The 22,210-nt window shown below is 24.2% G+C and overlaps 1 protein-coding gene across 1 annotated transcript in view; it reads left to right on the top strand.

Annotated features, from left to right (window-relative positions):
* Nucleotides 1-22,210, top strand: part of LOC145243022 (anionic trypsin-2-like) — a 53,505-nt gene that overhangs the window by 19,199 nt on the left and 12,096 nt on the right. The window contains exon 4 of the mRNA XM_080106136.1: nucleotides 1,982-2,113. Within this exon, the coding sequence (XP_079962262.1) occupies nucleotides 1,982-2,113 (132 nt within the window). The remainder of the gene's footprint in view (nucleotides 1-1,981; nucleotides 2,114-22,210) is intronic.

The raw sequence follows: 22,210 nt of genomic DNA, 5'->3' as shown, positions 1-22,210 counted from the left end.
GAATAGGCTCCTATATGGTTTACTATTATAGAAAACTGATCACATATAATGATAGAAGATGTATCGAGACACAGGAATGGGTATGTTTGATCTGGCATTATGATTCATTAAAATTGTGGGGTCTGTGTACGCGCCTGGTTCACAAAGTATGGAAATAAAAAATTTAAAAATTTAAAAAAAAACGTTTACAAGTGTTTTTGATATAAATGTACATAATAATACTTTGATAAGTATGTTTTAACTTAAATAGGGATGGTATAATAAAATTGTGGGGTCTGCATTCACGCCTGGCCTCCATAGAATGGAAATAGGCACAAACTTTAATAAAGACTTTTCATATCTATCTGCGTAAGTATACTTTGATAATTATGTTTCAGTTTGAAGAAATATGGTATAATAAAATTATGGGATGTTCGTTCGCGCCTGACCTCCATAGAATGGAAATATGTCACAAAGTTTAACATGGTTTTTTTAATATAGATCCACAGAATATTGTGATAATTGTTTCAGTGTGAACAAGTATGGTATAATAAATTATGGGGTTTATCTATTTTATTTTTACTTTCATCATATTTTGCTGTGGTTTTGATACCCCCAAATTCGAAGCTATCTCTTTACAACCCTTCCTTTTCATAACCTATCATACTTTTATAAATCAGAGTCCATTTTCTGTAGGCTGTTTTTGAACCCAGTCAACGACGGGTACTTTTGCTAGTATATATATATATATATATATATATATATATATATATATATATACCTAGCTCTACCTATGTATTGAGCACTGTTGAAGCAAATAATTAAAGTTTACGCATAAAATTATACTTTCGTATATTAATTTATGTGATTAAATGAAGTAGTCATATATATATATATATATATATATATATATATATATATATATATATATATATATATATATATATATATATATATATATATAGGAGAAGCAAATCTCTGATTTAAATAACCATAAAGCGGGAGAACAGTACCCGCATTAAGCTGGTCTGCGGTTTAACTTGTTGCTGGCTATCTTGCTCTTGCTTGTTGCTGGATCTCAACATTTTGAACCAAGAGAGAAACTTCGCTGTCGTACAAAGCTAAAACTCTGTAACATCATCTTTGTATAGATACTCCCTCAGGCATTTGGGCTCATTGACATTAAGTGTCTGAGGGAGTGGCACTCATCTGACAAGACGTTGCAATCATCATCAATCATCATATATATAGGCAGAAAGGAGTTTACTAATCAAGGCACAATCAATCTCAAAAACAAATATAAATATTGCTATTTATATAGCAATCCCAACCAAATGAAAAAGCTCAATACATTCATTGGTGATAGTAGAGCTTACGATAAATCATGGTAAGAACAAAGCTATAATATAGAAGTTTACAATTAGTTTTTATTATTCGGCAGAATACTCCAAAACTGGTGTGTTAGGTAAAACGTGGAGTTTCAAAGAATGCTTATTCTTCTCATCAGAGGAAAAACTGTTAGCAAAATAATGAGATGGGGAATGCTAGATATTAGCATTGCTATGAATTTGCATCAGATGAAACTAACAGTTTTATGAGTTTCAGTCCTAAAATATAAAAAATATGAGAATATAAATATAAATAGAGAAACAATTCATGCGAAGAGTTCTACCTTTTGTCTTGAATCAAATATATACGTATGGATCTATATCTGTACGTGTGTGCTCTCATATATATATGTGTGTGTGTGTGTGTGTGTGTGTGTGTGTGTGTGTGTGTGTGTGTGTGTGTGTGTGTGTGTGTGTGTGTGTGTGTGTGTGTGCGTGTGTGTGTGCCAATTGACTATATGCCTATATGCATCTAATTGACTTTTCCTCGAAATATTTCTGAACGAATTCTTCGCATGAACTGTTTCCATATTTATATTCTTTTTTTTTTTCTAGATCCAACCGTTTGCAAGAAATACAATTGCTAACTGAATGTGTATATTTTTAATCCTCAGCAAATGATGTGGCCATCTTGAAACTATCCAGACCCGTAAAACTATCGAAATGCCTCCAAACTTTGACCCTTGCATCACCAAATGACGTTTTACTCGAAAACTGTTCCATCGCAGGTTGGGGTCGAACCACATGTACGTAACAGAATTTATTTGCCTTTTTGTTAACTTCCTTCGTTTCTTATATTCTCTTATGAAATACTTGCTATATGTGTCCGGCGTTGCTAGAAAGCATGAAACAAAAAAATAAGTTGAAGTCCCTAAATGTCAGAAAGTATTCTGCTCTAACAGCTTCTTCTCTAGAACAGCTAGATTTTGGAATTCCACTCCTGCTACCTGCTTCCATAACTGTGCTGATATGCAGAAGTGCAAATGTAATGTAAACCAACATCTTAATCCTTTATAGGCGTGGTTCCAATTAGAAGCTCCGTACGTCTAAGTGGCAGTATACCTTGTTTGGGATGAAGGCGAGTAAAAAAAATGTAAAGTTATTCATGCTGGTACAAATTGTGTAGAGGCAAATACAGTCTCCAAATCAAGCCAAGAAACAAAGATGAAAACACATATGTATAATATATTTCTACTAAAGTGGGTGCCCGGCGTTGCACGGGTGTTTGGAGGTGTGTGTATAGCAAAAAAAAAAGGTGTAGTAGGAAGGCAGGCTTGAACCCGTACCGTGAAGGAGACATCTTTGCTGTTGCGCCCATCGCCAAACCGGAAGTGACGTAAGTTTAAAATTGAAGCTACACAATCGAAAAGGTTGGATGACTTTCGAAAATTTCGGCGAAAAAAAAGCGACCCCCACCCTGTAGAAAAGTGTCCAACTGAGAGTGAAAGAATTAATAAAAAATAATAAAATTTTTGGCCGATTTTTTTCGATATTTGTCGTCCGGAGGGTCGATCTTCAAAATGATGCCGATCTTGTGAAAATCTGTCGTCCCTGTCGAAAGTTTTAGACATACATACATACATACATACATACATACATACATACATACATACATCAAAACAGGGTGAGATTTATATTATAGAAGACTAGCCTGGTTGCGCGGCGTTACCCAGATGTTTGGAGGTGTGTGTTGAGCAAAAACAAAGTGATAGTAGGCAGGCAGGCAGGAAGGCTCTAACCCGTACCGCGAAGGAGGAAAAGAACATGAAAAAAAGCGTGACGTCCATCACCAAACTGGAAGTGGCGTAGGTTTAAATTAACGCTACACAATCGAAAAGAGGGGATGACTTTTCAAAATATCGGCGAAAAAAGCGACCCCTCCCTGTAGAAAAGTGCCCAACTGAGGCTGAAAGAATTAACGTTTTTAGCCAATTTGTTTTATTTTTGTCGAGCTTCAAAACGATACTGATCTCGTGGAAATCCTTCGCCTCTGCCAAAAGTTTTAAGCATACATACATACATACATACATACATACATACATACATACATTTAAACAGACAGGTGAGATTTATATTATAGATTACGGGAAACTGATGTAAAAACAATGGAACAAAATCTTACCTCCCCCTCCCCACACACATACACACACACATACACACACGTACATACATACATACATACATACATACACATTCATACATAGATACACACAAGCACATACACATATACATACACGCACATGCACACATACATGATGATGATTGCAACGTCTTGTCAGACGAGTGCCACTCCCTCAGACATTTAAAATCCATGAGCCCAAATGCCTGAGGGAGTATCTATACAAATATGATGTTACAGAGTCTTAGCTTTGTATGACAGCTAAGTCTCTCTCTCTCGGTTCAAGATGTTGAGATCCAGCAACAAGCAAGAGCAAGATAGCCAGCAACAAATTAAACTTCAGACCAGCTTAATGCGGGTAATGGTCTTCCACTTTATGGTTTTTTAAATCAGAGATTTGCTTCTCCTAGAAAGGTTGCCTTCACCACGGCTTATGGGAGCCCTCTCCACCCCAATACACATATACACACACACAAATATACACGGTGCTAGTTGGCCGTTGACCCAGAAAAAGAGTCCATTCGCCCTACATACACACATACATACACACACGCATACACACACATACATACACACATATATACACATATGACCAATTTAATAGACCCACGTTCTGTTAGCAACCAATCAGCAACCGGAATTGTTTCATAAAAAATATTGAATATTTTAACATTCCCACACATGAATTTTTGTGTCCTCACGAGAAAGATATTTGCTCTTTGCCTGAAAAATTTTAAAGACCAAGGCTGGAACAGATCAGCTACCGAAAACTATAATTCAATTTGTTTTAATTGCCTGTTTTGTTTTGTTTTGTTTTGTTTTGTTCATTTTTGTCAAGTGTCAGATTTTGTTACAACGTGCTATAGGCATGTTGGCTTGTCGATGAGACCCTTTAGGGGGCAGTTATTGGGTTTACTATTTGGCCAACCCACGCCTTCCTGGAAGGAATGTAACCACAAGCACATTCAATAATCTATAATCTACAATATAAAAAGCAAAATGTAAGTGTGTGCATATTTTTGTATGTCCGGCAAAGGCTTTTGGAGGGAGTGTCGCTCGGGGGCGGGGGTCACTCAGTCTTACAATTTTTTATATACTACCTAGATTATAATATCTCCGATTCACAAAAGGAAATCGCGTCTATCTTTTATCCGAGCGACTTTTACACGCTATTTTCGCGCTATTTCTTGGTCTCTGCGTGTTTCTTTGGTGTTTTTTTTTGTATAAAAGTGAAACTGATTAAAAAAAAAACGAGCCGCTGTCCTCCGTGACCAGCAGGTGTCGAAGGCAATCAGCTTTTATCACTGTGGGGAATAACCCGTCATATAAGACAATTGCTATTCATTAAGACACTGCCAGAGCTCCCCACTCTTGGGGGAGCTGATTTCCCCCACCACGACAGAAAGAACTGGCTTCCAGCCAAACGTAAGTGCGTGATTTCATTTCTTCTCTTGCGTTAACTCATTTACTTTCTGCGTGTCAACTTTTAATCGTTAAATTAGAACACTTTTCACTTCCTGTCCTGTCGTGGTCAAGCGGTAACAAGTCAGGCTCTTTTTCACCTTCGCGTCAAGGCTTCAGGTTCAAGCCTACCTGCCTACTACAAATACTTTTTTAACCTACCAATTAATAATACAGATATATAATTTTGTATATTATTTAACAATTAATAAAATAGATATATAATTGTATCTATTATTTAACAATTAATAATATAGATTTATAATGTTATATAATATTTAACGATTAATAATGTAGATTTCTAATTTTTATATATTATTTAACAATTAATAATATATATTTATAATTTTATCTATTATTTAACAATAATTAATATAGATATATAATTGTATCTATTATTTAACAATTAATTATATAGATATTTAATTTTATCTAGTATTTAACTATTGATAATATGGCTTTATAATTTTATATATTATTTAATAATTAATATTATAGATTTATAATGTTATCTATTATTTAACAATCAATAATATAGATTCATAAATATATATTATGTAACAATTAATAATATAGATTTATCATTTTATTCATTATTTAACAATTAATAATATAGATTTGTAATTTCATCTATTATTTAACAATTAATCAGATGGATTTATAATTTGATCTGTTATTTAACAATAATATAGATATATTTTTTCTATTATTTAACAATTAATAATATAGATTTATAATTCCATCTATTATTTAACAATTAATAATATAGATTTATAATTCCATCTATTATTTAACAATTAATAATATAGATTTATAATTCCATCTATTATTTAACAATAATATAGATTTATCATTTTATCCATTATTTAACAATTAATAATATAGATTGATAATTTTATCTATTAGTTAACAATTAATAATGCAGATTTATTATCGTTTCTATTATGTGACAATTAATAATATAGATTTGTAATTTCATCTATTATTTAACAATAATATAAATATATAATTTTATCCATTATTTAACAATTAATGATATAGATTGATAATTTTAAGTCTACAGACACGAAATATTATATACAGGGTACTGAGATTTGGGAAAATCGATGTGTTTTCGGCCAGAAAATTGGCTGTTAAGGGGTCAAAGTTAAACGATTTGACCTTTGAGAAATCTACCAAACTCCTCTGACAATTTTTGGTCTAAACGCTTTAAATTTTAGATATAGGTTCCTTGGACATGGATCTAACTTAATAACTTGATTTGAGCCCAAAACAATAAATGCTAAGGGGTCATAATATGGGTAAAATTTTTAAAAAAAACTTTGACCCCTGCGGTCTCTTCCAAATTACTCAGACAATTTTTGGCTTAAACATTTGAAATTTTACATAAAGGGTATTCAGAGATAGGGCAAGCTTTTTCATCGGTTTGGGTCGAAAATTTTTAGTTACCAATATATAAATGTATCTATGTATGTTTGCATGTCTGCCCAACATTTTTGACAGAGGCGACGGATTTTCACAAGATCAGTATCGTTTTAAAGTTCGACCTTTCAGACGACAAATATCGAAAAATTGGCTAAAAACATTAATATCTTAACCTTAAACTGGGCACTTTTCTACAGGGGAGGGGGCGCTTTTTTCGCCGATATTTTTTAAAGTCATCCTATCCTTTCCATTGTCTAGCTTGAATTTTAAAAAATGTCACTTCTGGTTTGGCGGTGGGCGTAACATCATAGACGCCATGTTTTTCCCCGTTCTTTTCCTCCTTTGCGGTACGGGTTCGAGGCTATCTTCCTACTACCACTTTTTTTTTTTTTTGCTCAACATACACATCTAAACACCTGGGCAACGCCGTGCTGAAATGCTAGTATATATATATATATATATATATATATATATATATATATATATATATATATATATATATATATATATATACTAGCAAAAGTACCCGTCGTTGACTGGATTCAAAAACAGCCTACAGAAAATGGACTCTGATTTATGAAAGTATGATAGGTTATGAAAAGGAAGCGTTGTAAAGAGATAGCTTCGAATTTGGGAGTATCAAAACCAAAGCAAAATATGATGAAAGTAAAAATAAAATAGATAAACCCCATAATTTATTATACCATACCTGTTCACACTGAAACACTTATCACAATATTCTGTGGATCTATATTAAAAAATCTTGTTAAACTTTGTGACATATTTCCATTCTATGGAGGTCAGGCGCGAACAAACACCCAATAATTTTATTATACCATATTTCTTCAAACTGAAACATAATTATCAAAGTATACTTACGCAGATAGATATCAAAAGTCTTTATTAAAGTGTGTGCCTATTTCCATTCTATGGAGGCCAGGCGTGAATGCAGACCCCACAATTTTATTATACCATCCCTATTTAAGTTAAAACATACTTATCAATGTATCCTTATGTACATCTACATCAAAAACACATGTAAACTTTTTTCTTTTTTTTTTACTTTTTATTTACATACTTTGTGGACCAGGCGCAAATGCAGACCCCACAATTTTAATGAACCACCGTTCTGCCAGATCAAACATACCCATTCCTGTGTCTCGATACATCTTCTATCATTATCTCTATATAAATAAAATGAACTCATTTTTTCCTGTCGGATTTTGACCTTAATAGGATTAAAAATCAAGATATTTCATGCAAATATAATATGCACAAACAGCAGAACAATATCTGAGGTGTGTTATAGGCTTAATATTTCTCAAATTCCTCGATAATCTTAGATTTCTATACTTTTTCTGCTGAGAAGTCACGGCAAAAATCGGTTAAGATCAATGGAAGTGGTAAAATATTTTCTCTCTAATAAATTCCTCCTCCCCCTGCCACCACTTAACACCGTTTGGGGATCGTTCACAAGGAACAGTTGAGAAGAGAACACCGGTTTGGCTTCGTAGTTCTTTCATGTGAAGTTATTTAAAATCACTAAACTAAGCTGCAGTGCTCTGTGGCATAGTGGTTAGCGTGCTGGACAATTCACATTATATTTTCACGTTCGCGCCGACCTACCGTAGTCGTTTTGTTTTTTTTGTTTTTTTTCCTAAACAACTGGAATGGACTTTTCTTGGTGGCCGAACTGTTAACGTTGCAGATGTTTTTTTGGGGGTTTTTTTCACACTTTATTTTCCTACTTTTACTCATGACTCCAGGTTTTATCCTTCCTACTTACCTACCATAACATTTTTTAAAACTCCCCCACCCCCGTCCCAGAAACAAACACTCGGCAACAGTACTATTGCAGTACTATATATATATATATATATATATATATATATATATATATATATATATATATATATATATATACATATATATATATATATATACTAGTAAAACCAGAAACAACACGAAGGAATAACTTCATATTTGTATCCGAAAAAATACAAATATGAAGTTATTCCTTCGTGTTGTTTTTGGTTTTGCCAGTATGTATAAATCATTCGCTCACTGCTCTAAAATTGATAGGGATATTAATTTTTAAAAGTCACAATAAAATAATAATTGAATAGGGAAATTACTTTTTAAAAGTCACAATAAAATAATAATTGATAGGGATATTACTTTTTAAAAGTCACAATAAAATAATAATTGATAGGGATATTACTTTTTAAAAGTCACAATAAAATAATAATTGATAGGGATATTACTTTTTAAAAGTCACAATAAAATAATAATTGAATAGGGATATTACTTTTTAAAAGTCACAATAAAATAATATTGATAGGGATATTACTTTTTAAAAGTCACAATAAAATAATAATTGAATAGGGATATTACTTTTTAAAAGTCACAATAAAAGAATAATTGAATAGGGATATTACTTTTTAAAAGTCACAATAAAATAATAATTGATAGGGATATTACTTTTTAAAAGTCACAATAAAATAATAATTGATAGGGATATTACTTTTTAAAAGTCACAATAAAATAATAATTGATAGGGATATTACTTTTTAAAAGTCACAATAAAATAATAATTGATAGGGATATTACTTTTGAAAAGTCACAATAAAATAATAATTGATAGGGATATTACTTTTGAAAAGTCACAATAAAATAATAATTGATAGGGATATTACTTTTTAAAAGTCACAATAAAATAATAATTGATAGGGATATTACTTTTTAAAAGTCACAATAAAATAATAATTGATAGGGATATTACTGTTTAAAAGTCACAATAAAATAATAATTGATAGGGATATTACTTTTTAAAAGTCACAATAAAATAATAATTGATAGGGATATTATTTTTTAAAAGTCTCAATAAAATAATAATTGAATAGGGATATTACTTTTTAAAAGTAACAATAAAATAATAATTGAATAGGGATATTACTTTTTAAAAGTCACAATAAAATAATAATTGATAGGGATATTACTTTTTAAAAGTCACAATAAAATAATAATTGATAGGGATATTACTTTTTAAAAGTCACAATAAAATAATAATTGATAGGGATATTACTTTTTAAAAGTCACAATAAAATAATAATTGATAGGGATATTACTTTTTAAAAGTCACAATAAAATAATAATTGATAGGGATATTACTTTTTAAAAGTCACAATAAAATAATAATTGATAGGGATATTACTTTTTAAAAGTCACAATAAAATAATAATTGATAGGGATATTACTTTTTAAAAGTCACAATAAAATAATAATTGATAGGGATATTACTGTTTAAAAGTCACAATAAAATAATAATTGATAGGGATATTACTTTTTAAAAGTCACAATAAAATAATAATTGATAGGGATATTATTTTTTAAAAGTCTCAATAAAATAATAATTGAATAGGGATATTACTTTTTAAAAGTAACAATAAAATAATAATTGAATAGGGATATTACTTTTTAAAAGTCACAATAAAATAATAATTGATAGGGATATTACTTTTTAAAAGTCACAATAAAATAATAATTGATAGGGATATTACTTTTTAAAAGTCACAATAAAATAATAATTGATAGGGATATTACTTTTTAAAAGTCACAATAAAATAATAATTGATAGGGATATTACTTTTTAAAAGTCACAATAAAATAATAATTGATTGGGATATTACTTTTTAAAAGTCACAATAAAATAATAATTGATAGGGATATTACTTTTTAAAAGTCACAATAAAATAATAATTGATAGGGATATTACTTTTTAAAAGTCACAATAAAATAATAATTGATAGGGATATTACTTTTTAAAAGTCACAATAAAATAATAATTGATAGGGATATTACTTTTTAAAAGTCACAATAAAATAATAATTGATAGGGATATTACTTTTTAAAAGTCACAATAAAATAATAATTGATAGGGATATTACTTTTTAAAAGTCACAATAAAATAATAATTGATAGGGATATTACTTTTTAAAAGTCACAATAAAATAATAATTGATAGGGATATTACTTTTTAAAAGTCACAATAAAATAATAATTGATAGGGATATTACTTTTTAAAAGTCACAATGAAATAATAATTGATAGGGATATTACTGTTTAAAAGTAACAATAAAATAATAATTGATAGGGATATTACTTTTTAAAAGTCACAATAAAATAATAATTGATAGGGATATTACTTTTTAAAAGTCACAATACAATAATAATTGATAGGGACATTACTTTTTAAAAGTCACAATAAAATAATAATTGATAGGGATATTACTTTTTAAAAGTCACAATAAAATAATAATTGATAGGGATATTACTTTTTAAAAGTCACAATAAAATAATAATTGATAGGGATATTACTTTTTAAAAGTCACAATAAAATAATAATTGAATAGGGATATTACTTTTTAAAAGTCACAATAAAATAATAATTGATAGGGATATTACTTTTTAAAAGTCACAATGAAATAATAATTGATAGGGATATTACTTTTTAAAAGTCACAATAACATAATAATTGATAGGGATATTACTTTTTAAAAGTCACAATAAAATAATAATTGATAGGGATATTACTTTTTAAAAGTCACAATGAAATAATAATTGATAGGGATATTACTTTTTAAAAGTCACAATAAAATAATAATTGATAGGGATATTACTTTTTAAAAGTCACAATAAAATAATTATTGATAGGGATATTACTTTTTAAAAGTCACAATGAAATAATAATTGATAGGGATATTATTTTTTAAAAGTCTCAATAAAATAATAATTGAATAGGGATATTACTTTTTAAAAGTCACAATAAAATAATAATTGAATAGGGATATAACTTTTAAAAAGTCACAATAAAATAATAATTGATAGGGATATTACTTTTTAAACTCACAATAAAATAATAATTGATAGGGATATTACTTTTTAAAAGTCACAATAAAATAATAATTGATAGGGATATTACTTTTTAAAAGTCACAATAAAATAATTATTGATAGGGATATTACTTTTTAAAAGTCACAATGAAATAATAATTGATAGGGATATTATTTTTTAAAAGTCTCAATAAAATAATAATTGAATAGGGATATTACTTTTTAAAAGTCACAATAAAATAATAATTGAATAGGGATATTACTTTTTAAATGTCACAATAAAATAATAATTGAATAGGGATATTACTTTTTAAAAGTCACAATAAAATAATAATTGATAGGGATATTACTTTTTAAAAGTCACAATAAAATAATAATTGATAGGGATATTACTTTTTAAAAGTCACAATAAAATAATAATTGATAGGGATATTACTTTTTAAAAGTCACAATAAAATAATAATTGATAGGGATATTACTTTTTAAAAGTCACAATAAAATAATAATTGATTGGGATATTACTTTTTAAAAGTCACAATAAAATAATAATTGATAGGGATATTACTTTTTAAAAGTCACAATAAAATAATAATTGATAGGGATATTACTTTTTAAAAGTCACAATAAAATAATAATTGATAGGGATATTACTTTTTAAAAGTCACAATAAAATAATAATTGATAGGGATATTACTTTTTAAAAGTCACAATAAAATAATAATTGATAGGGATATTACTTTTTAAAAGTCACAATAAAATAATTATTGATAGGGATATTACTTTTTAAAAGTCACAATGAAATAATAATTGATAGGGATATTATTTTTTAAAAGTCTCAATAAAATAATAATTGAATAGGGATATTACTTTTTAAAAGTCACAATAAAATAATAATTGAATAGGGATATAACTTTTAAAAAGTCACAATAAAATAATAATTGATAGGGATATTACTTTTTAAACTCACAATAAAATAATAATTGATAGGGATATTACTTTTTAAAAGTCACAATAAAATAATAATTGATAGGGATATTACTTTTTAAAAGTCACAATAAAATAATTATTGATAGGGATATTACTTTTTAAAAGTCACAATGAAATAATAATTGATAGGGATATTATTTTTTAAAAGTCTCAATAAAATAATAATTGAATAGGGATATTACTTTTTAAAAGTCACAATAAAATAATAATTGAATAGGGATATTACTTTTTAAATGTCACAATAAAATAATAATTGAATAGGGATATTACTTTTTAAAAGTCACAATAAAATAATAATTGATAGGGATATTACTTTTTAAAAGTCACAATAAAATAATAATTGATAGGGGTATTACTTTTTAAAAGTCACAATAAAATAATAATTGATAGGGATATTACTTTTTAAAAGTCACAATAAAATAATAATTGATAGGGATATTACTTTTTAAAAGTCACAATAAAATAATAATTGATTGGGATATTACTTTTTAAAAGTCACAATAAAATAATAATTGATAGGGATATTACTTTTTAAAAGTCACAATAAAATAATAATTGATAGGGATATTACTTTTTAAAAGTCACAATAAAATAATAATTGATAGGGATATTACTTTTTAAAAGTCACAATGAAATAATAATTGATAGGGATATTACTTTTTAAAAGTCACAATAAAATAATAATTGATAGGGATATTACTTTTTAAAAGTCACAATAAAATAATAATTGATAGGGATATTACTTTTTAAAAGTCACAATACAATAATAATTGATAGGGACATTACTTTTTAAAAGTCACAATAAAATAATAATTGATAGGGATATTACTTTTTAAAAGTCACAATAAAATAATAATTGATAGGGATATTACTTTTTAAAAGTCACAATAAAATAATAATTGATAGGGATATTACTTTTTAAAAGTCACAATAAAATAATAATTGAATAGGGATATTACTTTTTAAAAGTCACAATAAAATAATAATTGATAGGGATATTACTTTTTAAAAGTCACAATGAAATAATAATTGATAGGGATATTACTTTTTAAAAGTCACAATAAAATAATAATTGATAGGGATATTACTTTTTAAAAGTCACAATAAAATAATAATTGATAGGGATATTACTTTTGAAAAGTCACAATAAAATAATAATTGATAGGGATATTAATTTTTAAAAGTCACAATAAAATAATAATTGATAGGGTTTTTTTCTTTTTAAAAGTCACAATAAAATAATAATTGATAGGGATATTACTTTTAAAAGTCACAATAAAATAATAATTGATAGGGATATTACTTTTTTAAAGTCACAATAAAATAATAATTGATAGGGATATTATTTTTTAAAAGTCTCAATAAAATAATAATTGAATAGGGATATTACTTTTTAAAAGTCACAATAAAATAATAATTGAATAGGGATATTACTTTTTAAAAGTCACAATAAAATAATAATTGAATAGGGATATTACTTTTTAAATGTCACAATACAATAATAATTGAATAGGGATATTACTTTTTAAATGTCACAATAAAATAATAATTGATAGGGATATTACTTTTTAAAAGTCACAATAAAATAATAATTGATAGGGATATTACTTTTTAAAAGTCACAATAAAATAATAATTGATAGGGATATTACTTTTTAAAAGTCACAATAAAATAATAATTGATAGGGATATTACTTTTTAAAAGTCACAATAAAATAATAATTGATAGGGATATTACGTTTTAAAAGTCACAATAAAATAATAATTGATAGGGATATTACTTTTTAAAAGTCACAATAAAATAATAATTGATAGGGATATTACTTTTTAAAAGTCACAATAAAATAATAATTGATAGGGATATTACTTTTTAAAAGTCACAATGAAATAATAATTTATAGGGATATTACTTTTTAAAAGTCACAATAAAATAATAATTATAGGGATATTACTTTTTAAAAGTCACAATAAAATAATAATTGATAGGGATATTACTTTTTAAACTCACAATAAAATAATAATTGATAGGGATATTACTTTTTAAAAGTCACAATAAAATAATAATTGATAGGGATATTACTTTTTAAAAGTCACAATAAAATAATTATTGATAGGGATATTACTTTTTAAAAGTCACAATGAAATAATAATTGATAGGGATATTATTTTTTAAAAGTCTCAATAAAATAATAATTGAATAGGGATATTACTTTTTAAAAGTCACAATAAAATAATAATTGAATAGGGATATTACTTTTTAAATGTCACAATAAAATAATAATTGAATAGGGATATTACTTTTTAAAAGTCACAATAAAATAATAATTGATAGGGATATTACTTTTTAAAAGTCACAATAAAATAATAATTGATAGGGATATTACTTTTTAAAAGTCACAATAAAATAATAATTGATAGGGATATTACTTTTTAAAAGTCACAATAAAATAATAATTGATAGGGATATTACTTTTTAAAAGTCACAATAAAATAATAATTGATTGGGATATTACTTTTTAAAAGTCACAATAAAATAATAATTGATAGGGATATTACTTTTTAAAAGTCACAATAAAATAATAATTGATAGGGATATTACTTTTTAAAAGTCACAATAAAATAATAATTGATAGGGATATTACTTTTTAAAAGTCACAATGAAATAATAATTGATAGGGATATTACTTTTTAAAAGTCACAATAAAATAATAATTGATAGGGATATTACTTTTTAAAAGTCACAATAAAATAATAATTGATAGGGATATTACTTTTTAAAAGTCACAATACAATAATAATTGATAGGGACATTACTTTTAAAAAGTCACAATAAAATAATAATTGATAGGGATATTAATTTTTAAAAGTCACAATAAAATAATAATTGATAGGGATATTACTTTTTAAAAGTCACAATAAAATAATAATTGATAGGGATATTACTTTTTAAAAGTCACAATAAAATAATAATTGAATAGGGATATTACTTTTTAAAAGTCACAATAAAATAATAATTGATAGGGATATTACTTTTTAAAAGTCACAATGAAATAATAATTGATAGGGATATTACTTTTTAAAAGTCACAATAAAATAATAATTGATAGGGATATTACTTTTTAAAAGTCACAATAAAATAATAATTGATAGGGATATTACTTTTTAAAAGTCACAATAAAATAATAATTGATAGGGATATTACTTTTTAAAAGTCACAATAAAATAATAATTGATTGGGATATTACTTTTTAAAAGTCACAATAAAATAATAATTGATAGGGATATTACTTTTTAAAAGTCACAATAAAATAATAATTGATAGGGATATTACTTTTTAAAAGTCACAATAAAATAATAATTGATAGGGATATTACTTTTTAAAAGTCACAATGAAATAATAATTGATAGGGATATTACTTTTTAAAAGTCACAATAAAATAATAATTGATAGGGATATTACTTTTTAAAAGTCACAATAAAATAATAATTGATAGGGATATTACTTTTTTAAAGTCACAATAAAATAATAATTGATAGGGATATTATTTTTTAAAAGTCTCAATAAAATAATAATTGAATAGGGATATTACTTTTTAAAAGTCACAATAAAATAATAATTGAATAGGGATATTACTTTTTAAAAGTCACAATAAAATAATAATTGAATAGGGATATTACTTTTTAAATGTCACAATACAATAATAATTGAATAGGGATATTACTTTTTAAATGTCACAATAAAATAATAATTGATAGGGATATTACTTTTTAAAAGTCACAATAAAATAATAATTGATAGGGATATTACTTTTTAAAAGTCACAATGAAATAATAATTGATAGGGATATTACTTTTTAAAAGTCACAATAAAATAATAATTGATAGGGATATTACTTTTTAAAAGTCACAATAAAATAATAATTGATAGGGATATTACTTTTGAAAAGTCACAATAAAATAATAATTGATAGGGATATTAATTTTTAAAAGTCACAATAAAATAATAATTGATAGGGTTTTTTTCTTTTTAAAAGTCACAATAAAATAATAATTGATAGGGATATTACTTTTAAAAGTCACAATAAAATAATAATTGATAGGGATATTACTTTTTTAAAGTCACAATAAAATAATAATTGATAGGGATATTATTTTTTAAAAGTCTCAATAAAATAATAATTGATTGGGATATTACTTTTTAAAAGTCACAATAAAATAATAATTGATAGGGATATTACTTTTTAAAAGTCACAATAAAATAATAATTGATAGGGATATTACTTTTTAAAAGTCACAATAAAATAATAATTGATAGGGATATTACTTTTTAAAAGTCACAATAAAATAATAATTGATAGGGATATTACTTTTTAAAAGTCACAATAAAATAATAATTGATAGGGATATTACTTTTTAAAAGTCACAATAAAATAATAATTGATAGGGATATTACTTTTTAAAAGTCACAATAAAATAATAATTGATAGGGATATTACTTTTTAAAAGTCACAATAAAATAATAATTGATAGGGATATTACTTTTTAAAAGTCACAATAAAATAATAATTGATAGGGATATTACTTTTTAAAAGTCACAATGAAATAATAATTGATAGGGATATTACTGTTTAAAAGTAACAATAAAATAATAATTGATAGGGATATTACTTTTTAAAAGTCACAATAAAATAATAATTGATAGGGATATTACTTTTTAAAAGTCACAATACAATAATAATTGATAGGGACATTACTTTTTAAAAGTCACAATAAAATAATAATTGATAGGGATATTACTTTTTAAAAGTCACAATAAAATAATAATTGATAGGGATATTACTTTTTAAAAGTCACAATAAAATAATAATTGATAGGGATATTACTTTTTAAAAGTCACAATAAAATAATAATTGAATAGGGATATTACTTTTTAAAAGTCACAATAAAATAATAATTGATAGGGATATTACTTTTTAAAAGTCACAATGAAATAATAATTGATAGGGATATTACTTTTTAAAAGTCACAATAACATAATAATTGATAGGGATATTACTTTTTAAAAGTCACAATAAAATAATAATTGATAGGGATATTACTTTTTAAAAGTCACAATGAAATAATAATTGATAGGGATATTACTTTTTAAAAGTCACAATAAAATAATAATTGATAGGGATATTACTTTTTAAAAGTCACAATAAAATAATTATTGATAGGGATATTACTTTTTAAAAGTCACAATGAAATAATAATTGATAGGGATATTATTTTTTAAAAGTCTCAATAAAATAATAATTGAATAGGGATATTACTTTTTAAAAGTCACAATAAAATAATAATTGAATAGGGATATAACTTTTAAAAAGTCACAATAAAATAATAATTGATAGGGATATTACTTTTTAAACTCACAATAAAATAATAATTGATAGGGATATTACTTTTTAAAAGTCACAATAAAATAATAATTGATAGGGATATTACTTTTTAAAAGTCACAATAAAATAATTATTGATAGGGATATTACTTTTTAAAAGTCACAATGAAATAATAATTGATAGGGATATTATTTTTTAAAAGTCTCAATAAAATAATAATTGAATAGGGATATTACTTTTTAAAAGTCACAATAAAATAATAATTGAATAGGGATATTACTTTTTAAATGTCACAATAAAATAATAATTGAATAGGGATATTACTTTTTAAAAGTCACAATAAAATAATAATTGATAGGGATATTACTTTTTAAAAGTCACAATAAAATAATAATTGATAGGGATATTACTTTTTAAAAGTCACAATAAAATAATAATTGATAGGGATATTACTTTTTAAAAGTCACAATAAAATAATAATTGATAGGGATATTACTTTTTAAAAGTCACAATAAAATAATAATTGATTGGGATATTACTTTTTAAAAGTCACAATAAAATAATAATTGATAGGGATATTACTTTTTAAAAGTCACAATAAAATAATAATTGATAGGGATATTACTTTTTAAAAGTCACAATAAAATAATAATTGATAGGGATATTACTTTTTAAAAGTCACAATGAAATAATAATTGATAGGGATATTACTTTTTAAAAGTCACAATAAAATAATAATTGATAGGGATATTACTTTTTAAAAGTCACAATAAAATAATAATTGATAGGGATATTACTTTTTAAAAGTCACAATACAATAATAATTGATAGGGACATTACTTTTTAAAAGTCACAATAAAATAATAATTGATAGGGATATTACTTTTTAAAAGTCACAATAAAATAATAATTGATAGGGATATTACTTTTTAAAAGTCACAATAAAATAATAATTGATAGGGATATTACTTTTTAAAAGTCACAATAAAATAATAATTGAATAGGGATATTACTTTTTAAAAGTCACAATAAAATAATAATTGATAGGGATATTACTTTTTAAAAGTCACAATGAAATAATAATTGATAGGGATATTACTTTTTAAAAGTCACAATAAAATAATAATTGATAGGGATATTACTTTTTAAAAGTCACAATAAAATAATAATTGATAGGGATATTACTTTTGAAAAGTCACAATAAAATAATAATTGATAGGGATATTAATTTTTAAAAGTCACAATAAAATAATAATTGATAGGGTTTTTTTCTTTTTAAAAGTCACAATAAAATAATAATTGATAGGGATATTACTTTTAAAAGTCACAATAAAATAATAATTGATAGGGATATTACTTTTTTAAAGTCACAATAAAATAATAATTGATAGGGATATTATTTTTTAAAAGTCTCAATAAAATAATAATTGAATAGGGATATTACTTTTTAAAAGTCACAATAAAATAATAATTGAATAGGGATATTACTTTTTAAAAGTCACAATAAAATAATAATTGAATAGGGATATTACTTTTTAAATGTCACAATACAATAATAATTGAATAGGGATATTACTTTTTAAATGTCACAATAAAATAATAATTGATAGGGATATTACTTTTTAAAAGTCACAATAAAATAATAATTGATAGGGATATTACTTTTTAAAAGTCACAATAAAATAATAATTGATAGGGATATTACTTTTTAAAAGTCACAATAAAATAATAATTGATAGGGATATTACTTTTTAAAAGTCACAATAAAATAATAATTGATAGGGATATTACGTTTTAAAAGTCACAATAAAATAATAATTGATAGGGATATTACTTTTTAAAAGTCACAATAAAATAATAATTGATAGGGATATTACTTTTTAAAAGTCACAATAAAATAATAATTGATAGGGATATTACTTTTTTAAAGTCACAATAAAATAATAATTGATAGGGATATTATTTTTTAAAAGTCTCAATAAAATAATAATTGAATAGGGATATTACTTTTTAAAAGTCACAATAAAATAATAATTGAATAGGGATATTACTTTTTAAAAGTCACAATAAAATAATAATTGAATAGGGATATTACTTTTTAAATGTCACAATACAATAATAATTGAATAGGGATATTACTTTTTAAATGTCACAATAAAATAATAATTGATAGGGATATTACTTTTTAAAAGTCACAATAAAATAATAATTGATAGGGATATTACTTTTTAAAAGTCACAATAAAATAATAATTGATAGGGATATTACTTTTTAAAAGTCACAATAAAATAATAATTGATAGGGATATTACTTTTTAAAAGTCACAATAAAATAATAATTGATAGGGATATTACGTTTTAAAAGTCACAATAAAATAATAATTGATAGGGATATTACTTTTTAAAAGTCACAATAAAATAATAATTGATAGGGATATTACTTTTTAAAAGTCACAATAAAATAATAATTGATAGGGATATTACTTTTTAAAAGTCACAATGAAATAATAATTTATAGGGATATTACTTTTTAAAAGTCACAATAAAATAATAATTATAGGGATATTACTTTTTAAAAGTCACAATAAAATAATAATTGATAGGGATATTACTTTTTAAACTCACAATAAAATAATAATTGATAGGGATATTACTTTTTAAAAGTCACAATAAAATAATAATTGATAGGGATATTACTTTTTAAAAGTCACAATAAAATAATTATTGATAGGGATATTACTTTTTAAAAGTCACAATGAAATAATAATTGATAGGGATATTATTTTTTAAAAGTCTCAATAAAATAATAATTGAATATAGATATTACTTTTTAAAAGTCACAATAAAATAATAATTGAATAGGGATATTACTTTTTAAATGTCACAATAAAATAATAATTGAATAGGGATATTACTTTTTAAAAGTCACAATAAAATAATAATTGATAGGGATATTACTTTTTAAAAGTCACAATAAAATAATAATTGATAGGGATATTACTTTTTAAAAGTCACAATAAAATAATAATTGATAGGGATATTACTTTTTAAAAGTCACAATAAAATAATAATTGATAGGGATATTACTTTTTAAAAGTCACAATAAAATAATAATTGATTGGGATATTACTTTTTAAAAGTCACAATAAAATAATAATTGATAGGGATATTACTTTTTAAAAGTCACAATAAAATAATAATTGATAGGGATATTACTTTTTAAAAGTCACAATAAAATAATAATTGATAGGGATATTACTTTTTAAAAGTCACAATGAAATAATAATTGATAGGGATATTACTTTTTAAAAGTCACAATAAAATAATAATTGATAGGGATATTACTTTTTAAAAGTCACAATAAAATAATAATTGATAGGGATATTACTTTTTAAAAGTCACAATACAATAATAATTGATAGGGACATTACTTTTTAAAAGTCACAATAAAATAATAATTGATAGGGATATTAATTTTTAAAAGTCACAATAAAATAATAATTGATAGGGATATTACTTTTTAAAAGTCACAATAAAATAATAATTGATAGGGATATTACTTTTTAAAAGTCACAATAAAATAATAATTGAATAGGGATATTACTTTTTAAAAGTCACAATAAAATAATAATTGATAGGGATATTACTTTTTAAAAGTCACAATGAAATAATAATTGATAGGGATATTACTTTTTAAAAGTCACAATAAAATAATAATTGATAGGGATATTACTTTTTAAAAGTCACAATAAAATAATAATTGATAGGGATATTACTTTTTAAAAGTCACAATAAAATAATAATTGATAGGGATATTACTTTTTAAAAGTCACAATAAAATAATAATTGATTGGGATATTACTTTTTAAAAGTCACAATAAAATAATAATTGATAGGGATATTACTTTTTAAAAGTCACAATAAAATAATAATTGATAGGGATATTACTTTTTAAAAGTCACAATAAAATAATAATTGATAGGGATATTACTTTTTAAAAGTCACAATGAAATAATAATTGATAGGGATATTACTTTTTAAAAGTCACAATAAAATAATAATTGATAGGGATATTACTTTTTAAAAGTCACAATAAAATAATAATTGATAGGGATATTACTTTTTTAAAGTCACAATAAAATAATAATTGATAGGGATATTATTTTTTAAAAGTCTCAATAAAATAATAATTGAATAGGGATATTACTTTTTAAAAGTCACAATAAAATAATAATTGAATAGGGATATTACTTTTTAAAAGTCACAATAAAATAATAATTGAATAGGGATATTACTTTTTAAATGTCACAATACAATAATAATTGAATAGGGATATTACTTTTTAAATGTCACAATAAAATAATAATTGATAGGGATATTACTTTTTAAAAGTCACAATAAAATAATAATTGATAGGGATATTACTTTTTAAAAGTCACAATGAAATAATAATTGATAGGGATATTACTTTTTAAAAGTCACAATAAAATAATAATTGATAGGGATATTACTTTTTAAAAGTCACAATAAAATAATAATTGATAGGGATATTACTTTTGAAAAGTCACAATAAAATAATA

This window comes from Euprymna scolopes, chromosome 21, assembly GCF_053919585.1.
Source record: "Euprymna scolopes isolate OS-2025 chromosome 21, ASM5391958v1, whole genome shotgun sequence".
Lineage (NCBI taxonomy): Eukaryota > Metazoa > Mollusca > Cephalopoda > Sepiida > Sepiolidae > Euprymna > Euprymna scolopes.
This window is presented reverse-complemented; position numbering and strand designations above follow the sequence as displayed.